Consider the following 21192-nt stretch of genomic DNA (forward strand, 5'->3'; position numbering starts at 1 on the left):
TTTACTTTTTTTTTCCACGTAGGTTCTAAAATAGCAATGATTTTGTATGTAAATATCAAGATTTGCGTGCATATCGTTTGCTACAAACATACACGAAATTCATTAAGCACTCTTTTTGTTTGAAATGCTACTAAAGAAGAAGGAAATAATAATATAAAAAGAACTTTTTTTTTGTAAAATACACAAAATGAGAAAATTTTTATTTTTTGGTAATGTGAAATAAAGAAACAGGAACAATATTATTAATATTAAAGCATTGGGCGCTCTAAGTGATTCATTGCTATCCATTAGATACATATAATCAATCGCGTCCAATGCTTTTAGTGTAAGCCCTATTTCTTTATTTTACCCCAACAATAAATATTTTCTGCTTCTTTGTGCATTTTATATAAGCATTGTTTCTATATTTTGTTAGAGGGCACACTGACTCAGTGGTAGAATGACTACCTTTGGTGTGCGGGGTCCCTGGTTCGATTCCCGACCAAGTAAATTTATAGTGGACTATATCATGTCCGTGAGTTTTATCTGTGTTACGAGATATGAAGTAAAACAAGTTAGGACATTTTTTATTTTATTTGAAAATTTAACCAGTTATTAATGGAAGCCAAGCAGCCTTTAAGAGTTTACTGCCTGATGATATTAACTCCAATATTATGTTCTACGTTACTAGCTAACTCTACATTAAAAAAATAAATTTACTATTGCTTTGCTATTATTGCAAAAAGTTTTTATACTTGTAATTTGTAATAAACATTGGTAGCAACCTTTAAAACTTTCACTTTTTAACAGTTTTACACGCAACGCTTTTAATTTTGCTTTGTTAAAAATGATAATGAAATCTTTAAGTTTTACGTTCCACGATTATGCCGGTTAGGCTAAAGGAGACGGCGATGATGAGAGATGAGTGAAATGGTGGAATGGTGGAATAAATAAAGTGGGAGGAAACGGGAGAACCCCGAGAAAACCGACGAGCACGGTGTTTGTCCACCGCAAAGTCTACACGGCGCGAGCTGAGATCGAACCAGGGGCCCCAAGCACCAGAGGTAAACGCTCTACCACTGAGCCACCGCGCCCTCTTTTCTTTGTTAAATTAATTGGTGTATCCTCATTGGCTCTTTATAGTTAGGCTACTACAAAACGTCCATTTTATTTGTTTACCCATAACACAATGTTACAACAAAAAAGTAATAAATATAAAAGTAAGTACTTTAACTCAGGTAAGTTTTTTTTTTGTGTATTTACCTAACAACTTAGCAAGCTCAAAAAAAAGTTTGAGAACTTTGTGTTAAGTCAACAACATCTAAAAACATAAACTTGGTCAATGTCAGTTTTTGTTAATCAACCACGCTCAAAAAATCTGGTAGTGTAACCACCATCTCATTCTGACGTAAAAGAAACAGTCAGGTCAAAAGCGATTGAAAGAGCACGATCTTAGTCTTTAAATCTCAACCACGACGCAAAACACACCGGAGTCTCTCTATATTTTGGTCCGGCATTCAATGCCATAGTTGTTTGTCAAACAAGTCTTCGTCATAAATATCATAAAAACATCTCAACCTGCAAGTCACTGAAACTTCGAGGACAGCGCCTAAAGATCACCTATGAGTAAGAAGGAGGAGATTAAAACTACGTCAAATTAGAGTAAAACTGTTCAAAATTAGTTGCTATTCCTTTGCTCTACGATCTATTCCTTAACGCCCTTATTGCTACCAATTCTCAATGAAAAATGCATTGGTTATTTTCAAATTATTTTAATGCTAAATTCATATTCGTTACCCTGTATAATTTTGCTCATGGTCCTAGTCGCCTAAAACTAGTGGTTAAAATGTCCCCATATAACACGTGCTTTATTGCTATAAATTTTGTATTATTATTCCGCACCTCTTAGGTGCCTCTCATTCTATCCCGACATTCAAGTTGTAATGCAACATCTGGGTACTCTCATTCCCTCCCACATTCTCATTCCACCGAATCTCCCATCATCGGTTACTTCCTTAATCATCCGTCTCCCTTTGCGTAAAGGACATTAAATTAAAAGTCATTTCAGTTCATTTCTATTTTTTTAATTACGATTATTAGTTTTAGTTATAAGATGTTTTTGTTGCATAATAATAGGATACGTTGTTAGTGGAGAACAAATAATAACTTAATTGTTTTCTTTACAGTAATACGATAAGATACAACGAAAATTGTTATATTGTATTATCATCGGGTTTATGTATATATTTGTACAAACTTTCGGAAGTCGTATGTAGAGTATGTGAAATTAATGTTTCTAGTTTTGACTCTTCATAAAAACCAAAATAATCTCTGGTGCATGGGATCCTTGGTTCGATCCCAGCTCACGCCAAGTGAGTTTTGTGGTGGACAAACACCTGTGCGTGTTTTCTTCGGGATTCTCCCATTTCCTCCCACTTTCTTCATTTCACTATTTCAATCATTTCTCAGCATCGCCGTCTCCTTTAGCCTGGAAGGCATAACCGTGGAACGTAAAACTTAAAAATTTCATTTCATTTCACAAGTTACAACTGCTTGACATTTCCACAAAATAAATTTTCCAATTGAGAATGATCCAGTAATGTTTCAATGTAGTTACTACATTTCCATGTAAATTTATTCAATATTCTGCTGTCAGCCTAGCAACCAGAGAATTGTTATTAATGTTATTAATTTAATTTCCTGTTTAGAAAGTTACTGCACTATCAGTAATAACCAATCAAGATGAAAAATAACTGCTGTACACCCTGCTGTTAGTTTTACACACATCTATATTAATAAATATATATATATACACATACAAAGAAAAGAAAACTTTCTTCGTTAAGTATAAAATTTGATGACAGATATTTTAAGTTGTCTCAGATCAAAAGAAGAGAAAATGGGGGAAATTTGATCCATTAACCTATATGAGTTCCGTTTTGCACATTCTCCAAATGTCCATTTCTTCTTCTTCCCCGTCTCCCCACTTCACTTCACATGTACAGTACTTCCGTGCCGTCATTGTAGAATATCAATAGTCATAAGAAATCGTCCCACTTACACACAAAACAAAAAAAAAAAAATGTTCACGCAAAACATTGCATACAGGCATTGATTCTTCCATACACAGTGTAATAATCTTTTGCTGTTTGTCAAATTAAATGAGTGATTTTTATGAACGTATAAGACAGTAACTTTCAGTTGCTTCACATAAACATTGCTATTTTAATTAATACACGCATTTATGTTACATGTCCATTATCAGCCGGCATCTCTTTTTTTTCTTTTTAATTTTCTTCGGAAAAATAAATAATTGCTCATTGGAGCAAGACTGCTGCTGACTATGTGAGAGCTTCAGGAAGTTGCCTCAAACTGTGCTTCGGCTTTTACCATTGGTCACTGGCAGCTGTGACGTCATATCGTTTTCTTTAGCAGTGTAACAGCAGTTGGGAAGGTGGTTGCCCCAGTAAAGTATTATAATACGATAATGTGTGTTCGAGAAGAAAGTCGGCGGCGTTTTGTACGTTAATCGGGCTTGTTGCGGAAAACAAATCATGTGGTGGTGCGTGTGTGCATTTGTTGGAAATACACATATTGTGAACGGGAGTGAGTGAATGTGTGATGATGATAGTTATCGATTCATACTAAACATATGATCAATGGAATACGTAATCAATGGAAAACGTACTATTGATCAGTATTTGTATTTGGCGCTTGTAACAAAACAGCATGATTCTTCAGCCGCCTTTCACAAAGTATGGTCACCATCGTCGCAAATATGTTGTTGTATTAGTTTGTGTCACGGAAGATAAACGTGATTATGAACGCGACAGTGTTGATTTAGATTTGTGTTTAGTGAATCATGTGACAGTTTAGTTATATTTATATATAAAAAATATTTTTAACGTACAAACAAATTTATTTATTTTTTTAATTTATTAAATATGGCAAAAGTGATTCATCGTAATAGTGTTAAAAGCAGTTGTAGGGAACCCAAATTTAGGTAAGTGTAAATGTTTTTTGTTTTTGTCTCATGTATGAAGGTGATAAAATCATTTTGCCGTAGTAATGTATGCAGATATATATATGTATTCATTAATTTGCTGGTGCTCGTAACGTGAATATAATGTTCGTTTGAAAGTGTTAGCTCAGTAAAAATTCATTCATTGAAATCAACATTAAATTATTCAAACTAATTCATTCAACTTAATATACCTACTTTGTAACTTCCAAGTGATACTTTTTTTTTTTATCACAAACCGCAGTTGCTATCTGAGAGACCAAATTTTATTTGATGAAGGGTGGGCTAAGTTTTACCAAATTTGTCTCTAAATTGGTTGTTCTAAAGTTAAGACAGCTAAATCACTTAGTGACACCTAGAAATGGTGTATTTGTTCCGTTTCACAAAAGTGGTTATACTTGTTTCCATGATTTAAAAAAAAATACAACTCAAACATTCATTCAACCAAATATTGCTTGCTCCATGAGTATGGGACACGTTAATTTGCAGCGATACAATAATCCCAAAATGATACCAACGTGGCTATATAGTTAGCATACAAGTTTTCATTGCTTGAAATCTGGGTTCGCTTACTGGTGGGACCTCTTGTGGTTCGGACTCCATGATAAGCTGTATGTCCACGTATCATATAGTGCTGAAAGTGACGTTAAACTTGAATTCTACCCACCAATACGTTATCGATACACTATTAAACTATCCAAACATGTCTTGTATTGCACTTATACTTGAGATTTTTTTTTTTTACTTAAAAAGAAGTTTCGATAACTATTATCTGAAAATCTTTCTGTGTCTCCGAAAATGAGTTCTCAAAATTTAACTCAAATTGTAATCTTCATATTCTCAGAATGAAAAACAGGTCAAATAATGGATTAACACTTTAATGTTTCGTATGACATGATCTAATTGTTCTATATAATTTTTAACTACACATGCTAACGTGTCACTAAACGTTTTGTATGTATTGCATATTTGAAGATTAAAGAAAAAAAACTTCTTTTGGTTTACGGTAGTTTTAGTCCTATTCAAATTGGCTGTTCCAGAATTTTTTATGTTTCTTTCCGGGAAATGTAAAGAGAATATCTCAAAATAAGATTTACCCTATTTTTAAAGAAATATTCCTTTGTTCTTACACCCATTTTCTCTGAAATGTACCCATAATGTTTGAGAATAAATTTTTGAACATCCGTACTGTTATGAAACTTCGTTTTTATACTAGTAGTCACTGGATTGGTTACTGGTAAAAACTAGTACGAGCAAATGCAAAAAGTAGTCTTGATTCCTTTAAAATATATATAGAACTGTCGTTCCTATGGGTGTAGTACTGACACAACCTTTTGTCTAATTCAGCTCAACATATTTGAGGAACATGCGTAGTTGTTTCCAAACTTTTTTTTTTTTTTTTTTTTGTACAGAGCGTATTCCTGAAATTTTGGAAAGAACTGAACGAAAATTTCTCGTACATTAAATGCCATAAATGCATGATGTATGACGTGTGTCCAGCTTCATTATTTTGGATTTTCAGTCTCAAGTTTGCTCTAGTTTTTATTAACTAACGCTATAACCAACGCTATTTAAACCAGGATGCTTAGCTAACACAATAATCCCTGTACCTGCCTTGAGAATCGAACCCTGGAGCATTCACACTAAAGGTACCTCACCGCATATGGGCTCAAAGAATATGTAGTACATGTATAACATTGGAATATACAATTGCTAATTGTAAGCAAAAGTCGCTTCCCTTTCGGGATAAGCCATGAAGAACCAAGGGCTGTGTGCGGAGAAAAGGTTCCATAATTTCTTAACTTCGGCACTCATGGGATGAACTAGTTAGCTCCACACTCGGTCTCCTTTACTTCCCTAGGTTGCCTCGAGGTATCCATTTTAAAGAGGGTGGATGAACTTCAGAGCTCAATAGAGCAAAGTTAAAACGAGAAAACTTTCCCGTTCCGGCGGAAATCGAACCCGGGCCACCCAATTGGCAAGAAGATGCATTACCGACCTACCTACGCTGCCGCTGTTCTTGATTATTAATTGTAGGAATAGGAAAGTAACTCAAAAATGCTGTTGTTTGGAACAAAAAGTCAAAATACATATTATGTTATTTTATATTGGTTAAATGTTGATAAATTCTTATTCATTTTTTGTACAAGTGCCTATTAAGAACCCGAAGTCCATTATTTCCGAATCAACACTTTGTTATTCAGTCGTATCTTGATGGTGCAAACCAATCTAGTTCGAATACCTGTTCCCTATGTTCATGATCCGCTCACCACTCAGTTTTCTGGCATTTATTATCTACTAGCTGTAAGGACCCGTAATTCAAAACCTGGATAAGAAGAGTAAGATTCCCTTATCATTGCCGACAATTAATTCAGAACATCGATTAAAAGCGGGGGGGAAAGTGTTTCCTCCCAGTAATCTGCTGTTATGTAAGCCCGCACAACCACGATGTAATGGGGTTGCATACATGCAAGGCGTTCTTAGTAAACCCCTAGTAACATCATACAATTCTCGCAAATATTTTCACACGCACACCCCAAATCCGACCCCTCTGAGCCAAAAATCTGAAAAGAGCTTCGTACAGAATTAGATTTAATGTCTATTTGTATACCAAATCTGGTGCATCTAAGTATTTTCTTTCTATGTGAAAACCTAATGACACATACAAAGAAATACAATTTTATATAAAAGTATAGTTATCACACTCAATGACATGCATATGAATTAGTGAGTATATGAAGCCTTTCTTCTTCACTGCATTTCTACTAAAGTTTATTTATTCCATTAAAAAGTAAGTCTATAATAAAGAAGTGTTCTTTAGCAAGTTTGATTATATAAAATAATTTACATGTATGCTATAATTATTGCTATTCAAACTTCTCTTTGTAGAGAGAGAGATGTAATTGCGCATAAAAATTACAATTCAAAGCAGAATACAAAGCTATTTTAGTATTGAATTCATTACTAAAGATTTCTTCTTTCTTTCTTCTTTTTAAATAGCCACGAATATCGTATTAGTGACTGAGTTAAGTAATAATTCGATGTTAGTATTCTCCCATTAAAAGTTATTGACTTGAATAATGGTCACATTAGAAAACAATTTTAAGCTTCAGTTGCATTTTGTAACTTTCTTTTTGGTTGACTTAGATTGCATCAACTTAATTGCTTAGTGAATATAGCATTGAAAAACAATGTTAATCTACTTACTGTAAAATAGATTCCACGTCAACTATGATAAGAAATTTCCTTACAATCAAACCAAGTCACAACCGAATGGAAAGGGGTTTGGTAAATACCAGTGAGAACAAGAGAAGCTACAAGTTATATCTTCTTTGATCTTCAAGGAGTTTGGTTTATAAACAAACACTCCTTTACATATTTACTCTGTCTGTCCGTGGATGCGTACGTCCGGCAGACAAAAATGTCCGTCCCTCTGGGAGACAAAAATGTTCGTCCGTTCGGGAGAAAAATGTCCGTCCATCCGGGATATAAAATTGTCCGTCCATCTGGGAGACGAAAATGTCCATCCGTCCGAGGTACAAAAAGTGTCCGTTTGGGAAAAATGCCCGTCCATCCGGGAGGCAAAATGTCCGTCTATCCGTGACACAAAATAATCTCAAAATCTGCTTGATGAATTTCCATGAATTTTAGCCACCATATAGAGTTCGGAAGGTAAAAGGTTAGAATCTAGCTCGTTGATGGAGATGATATCCAAACAGGAAGTGGTTGAAATAACCACCTAAAGATTTTACGATTGAATACTATAGAGCAAACACAGTAATAGATAGCGAGAAGCTGTTTTCTACAGTCAATTAAGCGTCCCAAGAAAACATTCTATCTCTACTCTAATATCTTTGCTTAAACCGGAAGTAATAGAAATCTACTACAACTTTCGCTTTCAATATTAATTGATAAAATATCAAGCCATCAAACTAAACTAAAATGAAATGAAATCTTTAAGTTTTACGTCCCACTCATATATCGGTTAGGCTAAAGGAGACGGTGATGATGAGAGATGAGTGAAATGATGAAAGTGGAGGAAACGGGAGAACCCCGAGAAAACCCACGAACACGGTGTTTGTCCACCACAAAGTCCACACGGCGCGAGCTGGGACCGAACCAGGGACCCCAAGCACCGGAGGTTAACGCTCTACCACTGAGCCACCGCGCCCCCGCCATCAAACTAAACTCTTTCATGTAATGTACACGTGGCACTCCTGCTTATTAATTGCTGCATATGAATCTGGGGAGCGGGAATAGTCATGTAGTGACAAAAACAGAAATTGAATTTAAAATATCGATGCATATTGGAAATCTTAAACTGGAAATTCACATTTTGTTAACACTCTTTCGACTAAAGGGAAACGTAATCTTTTAACATATCTCTCCATGAGTACTGCGTCTTCATTCTTTCTACAATATATATATTCAAATAAGGTTAATTTACAGTTTTAATAAAACAGCGAAATTTCAAACCCTAAAGTTATTCTAATGATTTTAAATCTTCTTCCAGTAAAACAGCATATTTTACATTTTATGAACTACAACCTTAGCTAACCTTATTATCTAACAAAATGAAGTATATTTTAAAACTTAAATTTTTATTTATTTATATATATATTTTTTTACTTGACACTTTAGGGGTTTTGTTTCCCATTTTCTTTCCAAATTATTTATTTTAAGAAAGATTAGTTTCTAGTTTAACAAATATCGTAATTCCAAACTCCTAAAGTATTTTTACCATTTAAGTAATTTTCTCATATCTCGTAATTTTACACGTAACTGTCTTTGCCGAAAATTAGAATTTTGTGCAAAATTTTAGCTTATGTTCTTATCTATAAAAATGAACAGAAATTTGAACAAAGTGTGTTTAAAAGTTGATTCTACAGGATATAGAAACTTAGATTGTAGTTTAAGAAATATCGAATTTTTAAGCTCGAAAACTATTTTAATGATTTAGTTCTTTTTTTTCCCATCAATTAACATGGCGGCTCGGCGATCACACTATCCGAGGAAAGGGATGGAAGAAAGGATTGGGGAAGGAAGGACGCAGCCTGAGACCTATATATTAGGTACCATCACTGTATTTGCCTGCAGTGAGTGAGGAAACCCAGGAAAATCTCACTTAGGAATGGCTGGCCTGAAAAACCTTTTACACTTTTTCGACCGAATATCCCCCACTGTGAATCGAACCTTGGAAGTTATTGTTCATAAAAAGAATTGAGAATGTATATTTTTTTGTATAGGTTTTATGACAATCTGATATGTAAGGTTTCAGTTGGGAAGTCTTTGGGAAAGAGATCTTTTGATTGGCCAGGCGGAGAGTGGCAGAGTTATATAAAGGTTGATCTTATGGCGATAGGCAATGGCACTCTTGCTTAGATTAGATAGGCGAGGAATAGGATTCAGTAACAGGCTTTTGTGTTTTTCAGCATTGAGTTCTTGAATGTCTTCATTATTATTGTCCACGAGACGGGAAATCTCACGAATGAAGTCAGCAGCACTTGTTCACTGAAATCTTAGATTTCAAGCACAGTTTGTGTTACATGATTCATAATATAAAAGCTATGAATCGATAAAATGATTGTACAAACACAATGAATACTATTTATCAACGTTTAAAAATACGCAACGCATTACACCATATACTCCAATAATAAATATGATCTAAATGTTGTTATATCATATCTCTTGTGGACCTCTTGTGATGCGAGAGGATTCTGATCACTTCTAGATGAAATTTAGAAAATTGAGAGCATAAATTTTGTACATAAATTAACAAAATGAGACGAGACAAGAAAGAATTCTTCGCGAATCGAGACGAGACGAAGCCTCTATAAAAGTTACGACACGAGATGAGGAAACCTTATTTCAATTTTCATTGTGTCATTGAGTGAATTCGATGACGATTAACTCCTTGTGTGACAAGCAAGATCAGTTAGATAAATTGCCATTATGAGTATGCAGATCAACTCCACATCTAAATTACAAGAATAAATTATAACTTAAGTCCCAAGGGTTCAGTGGAGCAGACTTCGATAATAGCTCCAAGCGAGAACCATTTTAAAAGAAAAGTATTTTACCTTCTGGATGTAAGGAAGCGGCAGAGTATTGTGTGCTTAAGGCAACACTTCACGTAAACACTGTCCTTCCTATTTGTCTAGCAATGTAGGAACTTCTGTATATCCTTGTTCTTATTCTTTTGTCTCACAGGGATACTTTGCTCTAACGCTGTTGATTCCGCGTTACGCAAAACCACGTTGTTCGAAACCTATTTACAGTGGGTTTAAACTGAAAGTGTTCGTCAGAAAAAATGAAGACTAATAAACATTAGTAATAATAAAAATTGGGTTTTCATAAAGTTTAAAATCGGTAAACCTACTACCTCTTTGTAAAATAGTAATGAACTCTGGTAAAGAGAGTAAAGAGGACCACGCAAAACTTACATTATCCATATGTGGAATATGGGTAGCCACCGTTAAAGTCATCCTTACCCATGAAAATATTAATGGATTGACTCCATTAATAAACTTGGCCGAGATAATTTCAGTTAGAAAAGCTTTATTTCCTTTTATTATAGACAACCCACATTTCTTTGCTACTGTGCAGGTTGCATAGAATGTAGGAATATTATAGATTTTAAACACGGTATGGATAGCTACCATTACCTGTGAAGGTATTAATGTATTGATTCCATTAACAATCTCAGCTAAGGAAATCGCACTAGCTGTTTGTTGCGAGAAAAACAACTTTAAATCAAGAGTTATCGTATGAAGTAACGACAGTACAATATTATAAGTCCTACTGTGTAGTATTAATAATAAAAACCGCATTAGAGTAAAAACTCATGGTCGCGGAATGTATACTATTCTTTTATACCGTGTAAAGATTCTATAATTTAGACACAATATATGATAATTTCATCGTACATTACGACGTTTATATAACTGATGTTTTACATTGTCACATATCACTAGTTATATATTGTCTGTGTATAGCAGTGACTTAGAAAAGCAAAATGCTGTTAGTCCTTGCTTAAACAAAGACAAAATCCCCTAGGATTCATATAGCAACGTGTTCTGTGTTACGTATTGCATGTAAGGTGTTTCGTGCTCTACATTCTTGTCTGCCACATCGTTACTGTAGTGTTATCGGTTATGTAAAGAATGTACTTGATGAACTGTTCGTCTTAGAAATTGTGGCATCCTGAATTATTATTACATTCAATATCCCGAAATTGTAACTTATATTATTCCAATAATATAATTACTTCAAATGTAGAGACTGTATAAATTGTACATTATTAATGTATCTACGTACTGATATTTCAACATTAAATTAAACCAAATATTGCTAGTAAAATCCAAACTATCAGAAACCACTGAATTCACAAGTACTTGTACTTATGGGATTCCTAGACAAGTCTATCTAGGGTGTTTCGTACTTATTTAAGGATACATTTTTAAGCAATATCTGATACATTATTAAGGACCTTTCTCACGGCATGCGAAAGTATCTTTTTTTTTTTTTTTTTTTAGCATCTATTAAAAATATGAAGCATGTTCTCCTGATGGCTCCCTTTAAGATTATTTTTGACGATGATAACCATTCGTTGCAATCATTTACAGTATTTCAACGAGAACTCCAAGAGAACAATATCATGTATCCATTAATATCCACAAGAGAAGGCAATGTAAATTATTTCAAAATATTACGAACAATTGAGCATTTCTCTGCAGATTAATTTTTCAACACAAGAGATTTACTAAACTGTTAAACATAATGTAAAACTACCATCACATTTTTTTTTTAAATTGCTGAGTAGAATCGTGACATGTATGGGAAAGTATCCTTGGAAGAGAGTTATTATACTGATTTTTTTGTTGTTAGTTGTGAGTGGGAAGTAGGTTTATGTAATTGTTATCTGAAATTAATCTCCACCGACTTCTCATCTTCTCCTGTTCATAATTGATAAATGCTACTGGAAATGAGTATCTTTATTGAAATGTTCTACCCACCATGAAGATTCTTACATGCAGATGGTATCAAACAGATGTTGAGCTATTTTTCAGTGCATTTCCACATTTATCGCAAAAAGATTTCACATTATTGACATTACGAGCTAGAAATAACATCGATATTAAGGGTTCATCCCAGTTCTTCTTTTCCACATAGACTGAGGGATTTGATTAAATTTAAAGAAAAGAAATCCTCGTTTACTAATCATTTCGCTAAAATAATCAGGACACACTTTAATAGTGAACGGCAAACTTTCTTGTATATGCGTCACGCAAATCCTAATAATAAACAGTCGCCTTAATAAATGTCGCTGCTTGCTCCATAGCTTTACTGCCTGACGCTAATATGTATTTCTACCTAGGCTATCGCTTGTATACGAAGTGCATTTGGTGAGGAATAGGGTTGTGAACCGTTCGGAATTTTACCGGATAGTTCGGTTTTTGACATCCTTGTCCGGTGTCCCGTACGACTTCAAAACCGGACGTTAAATGTCCAGTATTTTTTTTCTCGTACTAGTTACCTCTAAGTAACTTCTATGTCGAACGTGTGTTCAGTGTTATGAAGAATCTTTGGAGTGACAAAAGAAATCGTTTGTCAATGAACAAGGTTAAAGCAAGGTGACCATAATTTTTACATGCAAAAACGGGACACATACGAATCGGCGACGGTGGGTGGGTGGGGGTAAATATCTGACTTCAAGATTCCATTTTGGGACTCAGCAGTGTTTTCAATTTACATAATAGACAAGTAATTAACTACTTGAACACTCAGAACTCTCACTCAATTTCCACTTGAACATTCAGAAGTTCCAGACATGACTGAACCTTCCCAATGAGTGTTGGTACGGAAGAGTATAGAATTTGTATTGACCATTTATACTGTATTTTGAATAGTAATTACGGGATAACTGGGTCATTTTTTCTTAAAAACGGGACATTTAGGCGTCCCGTTTGAGGATCAGAACAAAAATAGGACAACGGCTGAAAAAAGGGACTGTCCCGGCTAAAACGGGACGTCTGGTCACCTTGGGTTAAAGCATAAATTCGCTTTGATATCGACCTGTCGTGCGAGGAATTTGCTGAAAAGTTGAAGGCTGGAAAATTTACTGAACTTATCAAAACTGCTAAAGGTCGACAGAACTTCATTTTCAAGAGCGCAGCTATTACCAGCAGCGCAAATCTTTCTTCAACATTGGGAGGGTGAGTGGGGAGACGGGTAGGACCTTTCGCATATATTTTTTAAGCTATGTTCAAAATATTTATGATGTTGAAAAATAATACTGTGGAAGATCAGAGGAGCAGAGTTGTCTTCAACATTGGGAGGCGAGCAGATTTGAAGCTTAACCTGGGGGACATCAATTTAATCGCACTTTCCCTTGTGGCAATCGGACACAAATCACCATATTTCTCCCCAAAATGCACATTTCAAATCGGATTTTTTTTGAGGGACAATCCACCCCAGTTCCAAGATTGGAGGGGACATGTCCCCCTCGTCCCCCCGGGATTTGCGCCAGTGGCTACCACTATGCTTCATCCTCAGCTACACTGAGAAGAAAATTGTAGGTGGCGTACTTTTAAGGTAGGTTACATGCGTAATTCCTTTAGTTTTTGGGCTTAACGTATAGCGAACATATAACTGAAAACTCATGTTTTATAATTCTTTAAGTATAAGTATTCCATCTATACGTAATTTCCGTATGAAACAATATAGGCGGTGAAAATCTTACATACAAATGGACGTATATAACATATAACTGAGGAACGTAACATAAATATATGCATGTGATGTACGGAAAACTGTTACATGTCAGACATCCTGCAACGGTATGATGTAACATATAAAGGCAGTGCCTATGCAGCATACGGATAACGTATGCTCCGTACTGATTTCTGTAGTAAGCAAGAGGATACCGTATATTTGTACAATATACCGCTGTCCGGAGAACGGGCTTTTCTCAGTGTACATCTTCCAATTAAATAATGCATCCAGATCCAATAAAAGTATGTAGGCTTTGGCATTATGAGACATTGCCAGCTCCAGCGAAGCTGGTAAGACATATTTTTCAAGTATAGTTTGCGCATGAAATAATTATATTTGCTTTTTTCTGTTTTAAATACGATGTATTATTGTTGGTAGACTACAGAAATTATATGTGCTGACTCAACCGAAACTGGAATAAGTAAGTTTTAATAATTGCTTCAAAAGTAACTAAAGTTATTAAATTCGAACTCCGAATCGCTCAATTTTATGTGAAGTAACCACTTACAGGTTGTTCATATTTTTGTCGAGCGATGAAATCACAATCTTAAAGAGTATACGTACTCGAAGAGGGTGTCCGGTATTTCCATGTTCAAAAGTTGGCAACCCTAGTGAGGGATCTTTAAAAATAAAAATATATTGAATAGTGGTTAAATACAAGCAATGAGAGTTTTTAATTAAACACAATTTTAAACTATAGGCTAGTGTATAGCAGGTTTATCCCAAAGCAACTTAAATTTGTCAAAAGTTTATATACCAAGTTTGCCAGTGCATGTAAAATGACTTATGTATGCCATTCCATATGGCCATTTAGCCCGTCATGTATGTGAGGGATGACGTCCCTCGGCGAGCACACTTCCAATGAAAGGGAAAGAAGGAAGTAGCCTGGGACCGTTATGTTAGATACCATCCTGGTGTTTGCATGGTGTGAATGAGAGAAACCTATGAAAAAACTCAACCAAGATGGCTGGCCTGAAAAAACTGTTACACTTTTTCGACCGAAAGTCCCCACCGGGAATCGAACTCGGGACCGCTCGCACCAAAGGCGAGAACGTTAGCGACTACACTATGCGGGGCCACACTTTTAGCCTATATCGCATAAACATGGAACATTAAACAAGAAATTCCATTCATTCTATTCTAATTAGTTTATTTACTTCAAAAGTTATTGTTAAAGAAATATAGATCAGGTGCATTTTGCCGTTGTCGGTACCATAAATACAAATGCCTAAGATTTATTAACCTTAATTGTGAAGACAGGACTAACGTCTTAAAGCAAATAGTCATATGAAACAACTGTTGAATCTGGCGTGTGACATGAACTGTGACAAATCGAATATAATACGTAATGCAGAAAGCATCATATAACTTTTACGTCATATGTATATATAAAGGAAAAACAGCCGTGAAGACATTTGATACAGGAAATGTAATAACAACCAGGGGAAATAATACATTCTTTTTAACAAGTAGCTGTCAAATACTTGACACCTTTGAGAAACCAGTTGCAAAATCCATTCATCAAAGCGCTGGAGTGGAAAAGTTACAACAAATGTAGTAGATTTCTCGTTTTGTCATTGTGTGCTATGTAATTGTCAATGCAACTTGACTCATGAAGTTAAAATAATAGTTTCACTCCTACCGGTAACAATGTCAACAACAATATTGAAAAAGAGAAAATTAACTGATTATAATCATTGGCAGCGAAATATATTCCAGACACATTCTCTCGTGTTATTTAATTCTGTTTTGATTACAATCTGTTGCAGACAAATATATTCAAGGAATCTTCTCTTGTGATATCTAATCTTTATTTTATTATAGTCTGTTGCAGTCAAATATAATCAAGGCATATTCTCGTGTTATCTAATCTTGTTTTGATTAAAATAATAATAACTAAATTTATGCAGGAAACATTCTCTCGTGTTTTCTAATATTGTTTTGGTTATAGTCAGTTGCAGACAAATATGTTCAAGAAATATTCTCTCGTGTTTATCTAATCTTGTTTTGATTACAATATATTGTAGCTAAATATATTCAAGGAATAGTTTCTCGTATTCTCTGTTTTGATTGTAACCTGTTTGATATCCAGGGAAGCTTCTCTCGTGATATCTAATCTTGTTCAAGTTACAATATATTGTAGCTAAATGTATTCAAGGAATAATTTATGGTGTTATCTAATCTTGTTTTGATTATAATATATTGTAACTAAATTTATACAAGGAACATTCTCTCGTGTTATCTAGTATTGTTTTCGTTATAGTATGTTGCAGTCAAATATATTCAAGAAATATTCTCTAGTGTTATCTAATCTTGTTTTGATTATAATAATGTTAACTAAATTTATGCAGGGAACATTCTCTTGTGTTTTCTAATGTTGTTTTGGTTATAGTCAGTTGCAGACAAAGATATTCAAGAAATATTCTCTCGTGTTATCTAATCTTGTTTTGGTTTCAATATGTCTGCTAAATATATTCAAGGAATATTTTCTAATCTTACCTAATCTGGTTTTTGGTATAGTCTGTTGCAGCTAAATATATTCAAGGCATATTCCCGTGTTACATAATCTTGTTTTTATATAATCTATTGGAGTCAAATGTATTCAAGAAACATTCTTTCGTATCGTCTAATTCTGTTTTAATTATAATCTGTTTCAGACAAACATATTCAAGGAATATTTCCTCTCGTGTATCTAATCTTGTTCTGATTACAATATATTGTAGCTAAATATATTCAAGGAATAATTTATGGTGTTATCTAATTTTCTTTTGATTATAATATATGGTAACTAAATTTATAGAAGGAACATTCTCTCGCGTTATCTAATATTGTTTCTGTTATAGTCTGTTGCAGTTAAATATACTCAAGGAATATTCTCAGGTGTTTTCTAATGTTGTTTTGGTTATAGTCAATAGCAGACAAATATATCCAAGGAATCTTCTCTCGTGCTCTCTAATCTTGTTTTGATTACAATACATTGTAGCCAAATATATTCAAGAAATATTTTCTCCTATTATCTAATCTTGTTTCTAATTATAATCTATTGGAACCGAATATATTCAAGGAATATTTTTTCATGTTATCTAACCTTGTTTTAACTATAATATATTGTAACTAAATTTATACAGGGAACATTCTCTCCTGTTATCTAATATTGTTTTGTTATGATCTATTGCAGTCAAATCTATTCAAGGAATATTCTCTCGTGTTATCTAATCTTGTTTCGTTATACCTAGATAGTTTGTTCCAGCCAAGAGTATTAAAGGAATATTCTCTCGTATTATCGAATCTTGTTTTGATCATAGTCTATTACAGCCACGCATATATTCAAAGAATACGTATTCTCTCGTGTTATCTAATCTCGTTTTGATTATAACCTAATATTCATCTCAGTGACCCGGAAAACTATGGATTTCACACTAATATCTGTCGTACCGGGTATTTATCCTCTCTTTTTATACATACATTTTGATCTTCCCAAGCCAAAATCGAAGAAAATGGGTAAGGAAATGAGTCAAGTAAATAAATAAGGAAGAGCAATCCTTTCAGCGTTGCCCTTGTCGATATGAGTGGAAAATCTGAATAACGAACGGCAACACCTCCGGTGCTGCCCCTGTCAATGTGAATGAAATAAATAAATGACGAAGTGCAGTGCCTTCGGCGTTGCCCCTGTCAATATGAGTGAAATAAATAAATAACGAAGTGCAACGCCTCCAGCATTATTCTAGTTAATTTCTGGACCAGCTAATATATACATTTTTGCCTCAACTTGGGCACAAATATCACCAGGACTGTCACTAATCAGTTTAGCGATCTCGAAAGCTATGGATTCTATAGTAATATCAATTGTTTTGTGCATGTTATTTTTCACCCTACCCCTTGTGACGATGGGGCTAAACGTGTCGGGAATGTTATTATTCATCTAAGCGACTCCGAAAATTATGAATTTGACACTAATATTCTTCGTACCGTGTATTCATTCTCTTCTTTTATTCATACATTTTGACCCCTGTAATTTCTCTTTAGAAGAAAATAAAAATAAACGGCTTCGTACGCGATTAGATCTGATAAAGATCTGTACTGATAATATAATAGCATTAGGTGAATCCTTCCTATGCGAAAAGCTGATAACAAACAAACAAACGCATTGTGTTCTGTGACTACAAAAGGATTCGTTTATACTGTAAGAGGAAAATGGCATATAAGTTTTGTGCAGCACGTTATCAACTTTCATGGACCCACCAAAACAGGTTTAAGTTACTTTGTTTTGATTATCTGCGTATTTCTGGACATGTCTTACTAATATCTATTTGTAAACACGCTCATATATATCGATTTCGTTTGTCGTCAGTGCATTGTTTTGAATTTATGTTTATTAGAACACAATGATCATTTATTGATTGATTAATGAAGTTTGACAAAGGTTGTTTATTAATTGATTGGCTGATTGAAGTTGAGAAGGGGTTGGTTACTGATGGATGGATAATTTCAAATTTAGCAAAACTTTTTTTTAATTATTACTAACAGAAATGCCCGTTTTCCCCATGAACTGAACAGTATGTAATCTGCAACATAGTAGAGTAGTTTCGGTTGTCTAACTTTAGAGGTTTCTGAGATATTCTACACTTTTTGAACCTCCAGAATATATGAGTCTCCAATCCTTCCTCAAATTGAAAAATGGAAATAAAAATCTGCCTCATACGTGATTAGGATTTGTGAGGATCTGTCTGTCTTTAAAATTTGGTGGTTCTAGGTGACTCATTTCAATATGAAACTTGATGACACATCTCCACGTTTATATATAAATATATTAGTATAGATTTTGAATTTGGCAAAGATTGTATACTGATTGATTGACAAACGTTTTAATATTTATTGATTGGCTATTTAAAGTGCTAGAAATATTATTTATTTATTTATTTGGAATTTAACAAAGATTGTTTCTGATTGAATTTAACAAAGATTGTTTACTGATGAATTGGTTATTTGAATTTCAACAAAGGTTATTTATTATTTGGAATTTAACAAAGATTATTTTTGATTGAGTTTAACAAAGATTTTTACTAATGAATTATTTGAATTTCAACAAGGATTATTTATTTATTATTTGGAATTTAATAAAGATTATTTTTTATTGAATTTAACAAAGATTGTTTACTGGCGAATTGGTTATTTGAATTTCAACAAATATTATTTGTTTATTATTTGAAATTTAACAAAGATTGTTTTTTGATTGAATTTAACAAAGATTGTTTACTGATGAATTGATTATTTCGAGTTAAACTTACGGTCTTTGATTGAATTGTGTAGTCAGACAATTCAAAGCCGATTGTTTCAATTACGATTAGAACATTACTCGGGTTTATATCCAAAATTAACACTTCCATCAGAATCAAACAAGAGGCTGCATATACACCTAAAGCGTACATGTTAGCAACTTGGCTATTAATAACCATTAAATTGTTAATTTAAGTAAAATTAAAGACACTTTAAATAATTACGAGTGCATACATAATTTTACGATCCAATGACTTTCACTTAGCAGGTAAATAATTTCAGAAAAATGCACGTTGCATTTTGTACAAACAAGTATTTTTATTTTATTTTATCGTACATATGATTTTTATGTGACTTTCGTGACACACAGATTTGTACTGTGTATGATTTTTTTAATGCCTTAAGCAAAGAAATCGAGACATTGTATGGGTAGAATAAAGACTTTCAACAACGCTGTCTTCTTGTTTAGTTTGAGAGTAAGCAAATTCGTACTATGTATAATTAATTTTTTAATGTTGACCGTCAGGATATGTCGATCAGACTACTCTAGTAAATAAATGAATCTCCGCCCTTTCTTCAGGGGAATTTTAGTTGTTCAATCACTTTCCAGAACGAATTGTTTATTTCTTGTATTAGTAATCTGCATGAAAGGAATCAACTTCACAGAAAAAAAAAGAAAAACATGAATTGAACAATATACGACGTAAATATATTTTTAGTATCTTCATGAACATCAAGTCAACACAAGAGATTTTTCATGGTATTATATGTGTCTTCAACTCGGGAGATCTAGGCTCGATCCCGAGTAGGAGCTCATTTATTAAGTTGAAGGTCCATGTTTCATAGAACCTTGATATTGAAAAAGGAGTTAAATTCCAAGTCAGGGTTATTGAACTAGATATAGGGCCGCGATGGCTCAGTGGTAGAGCGTTCACATTTAGTGCATGGAGTCCATGGTTCGATCCCAGCTCGCGTCAAGTGAACTTTGTGATAGGCAAACATCGTGTACGTGGGTTTTCTCTGGGTTCTCTCGTTTCCTCCCACTTTCTTCATTCCACAATTTCCTTCATTTCTCATCATCACCGTCTCCCTTAGGCTAGCCGGCATAACCGTAGGACATAAAACTTGAAGATTCATTTTTTAATTATATATATATCAGGGGACATGCGATTCTCGACGAAAATAACGTGTTTCATTGAAGATCACGCCGTATATAACTTCAATCCTTACAATAGACAATCATATTGAAAGTTAACGTTTCTATGGTTTACCTTTAATCTTTCCCTGGTAAACTCTTCGTGGAATATTATTTTCTTCCTTCAAAAGTAATATACGAAAAAGGATACAGCACTTACGGTCTTAAAATTAAATAACTGAACTTGCTGTTGCCTTGTCATTTTTGTCGTATGCTATATAATATAGTGTTAAAATTGCATACCATCATTTACAAATTTATTGGGTTCTTTTTTTAAGTATTTGGAGTATTATGACCTCCGTAGTAAGTACACGTAACTTTTGTTTTTAACTACCTTTCGAATTTTCAAATAACATTTTTTAAATGTGAAAATGACTATTTCCTAATTATATCGATCATGTCAATAGTTACCAAGTTATAGTGTAAAATGTCTTGATTTTAATCTCCGTTAATTGCAATTAAAAATAACTGTTGTTGATAATAAGAACATATATTACAATTCTAGATGTTTTCATGTAACTGTACATCAGATATTTCGGGACAAGTATTAAAGATCTTCATTTTATAAACCCATCATTACTTTTTTTTTTTTTAAATGCTTCCATGTACCTTAAAGATTTCGGTCTTGTATGTGCAATTTTGTGAATGATTTCGAATTGAAGTTATAGTTTGGGAACACAGGCTTTTGATGGTAACTTAACATCATTCGTTAGTGCAGAAGCTTTTGATGCGAAGGAGTGACAAGCTTCGGAACACATTCGTACCAATAGTTATGGAATTGATGTGCTGACCATGTATCACCCATCTAGCACGTCCTAACTTCATATTATGATCATCATCATCATAGGTATTCAGCCTTTATTGGCAGGTCACTTGCCGCAGCTGAGAAGCTTCCATGCTCCACGGTCCTCCGCTAACCTCTTCGTCTTCGCGTATGATCTTT

At 33.9% G+C, this 21192-nt stretch overlaps 1 protein-coding gene across 5 annotated transcripts in view; it reads left to right on the plus strand.

Annotated features, from left to right (window-relative positions):
* Window positions 1-21192, plus strand: part of f (espin protein forked) — a 490027-nt gene that overhangs the window by 254471 nt on the left and 214364 nt on the right. Inside the window, exon 1 of one of the 5 annotated variants that reach the window (XM_081736900.1) lies at window positions 3460-3982. The exons of the other annotated variants lie outside the window; for them this stretch is intronic. Coding sequence (XP_081593026.1) covers window positions 3924-3982 — 59 coding nt within the window. The 5' untranslated portion in view covers window positions 3460-3923. Of the gene's footprint in view, window positions 1-3459; window positions 3983-21192 lie in introns of those variants that run through there. 5 annotated transcript variants of the gene reach the window in all.

Source organism: Thermobia domestica, chromosome 13, assembly GCF_964235325.1.
Source record: "Thermobia domestica chromosome 13, izTheDome1.hap1.1, whole genome shotgun sequence".
Taxonomy (NCBI): Eukaryota; Metazoa; Arthropoda; class Insecta; order Zygentoma; family Lepismatidae; genus Thermobia; species Thermobia domestica.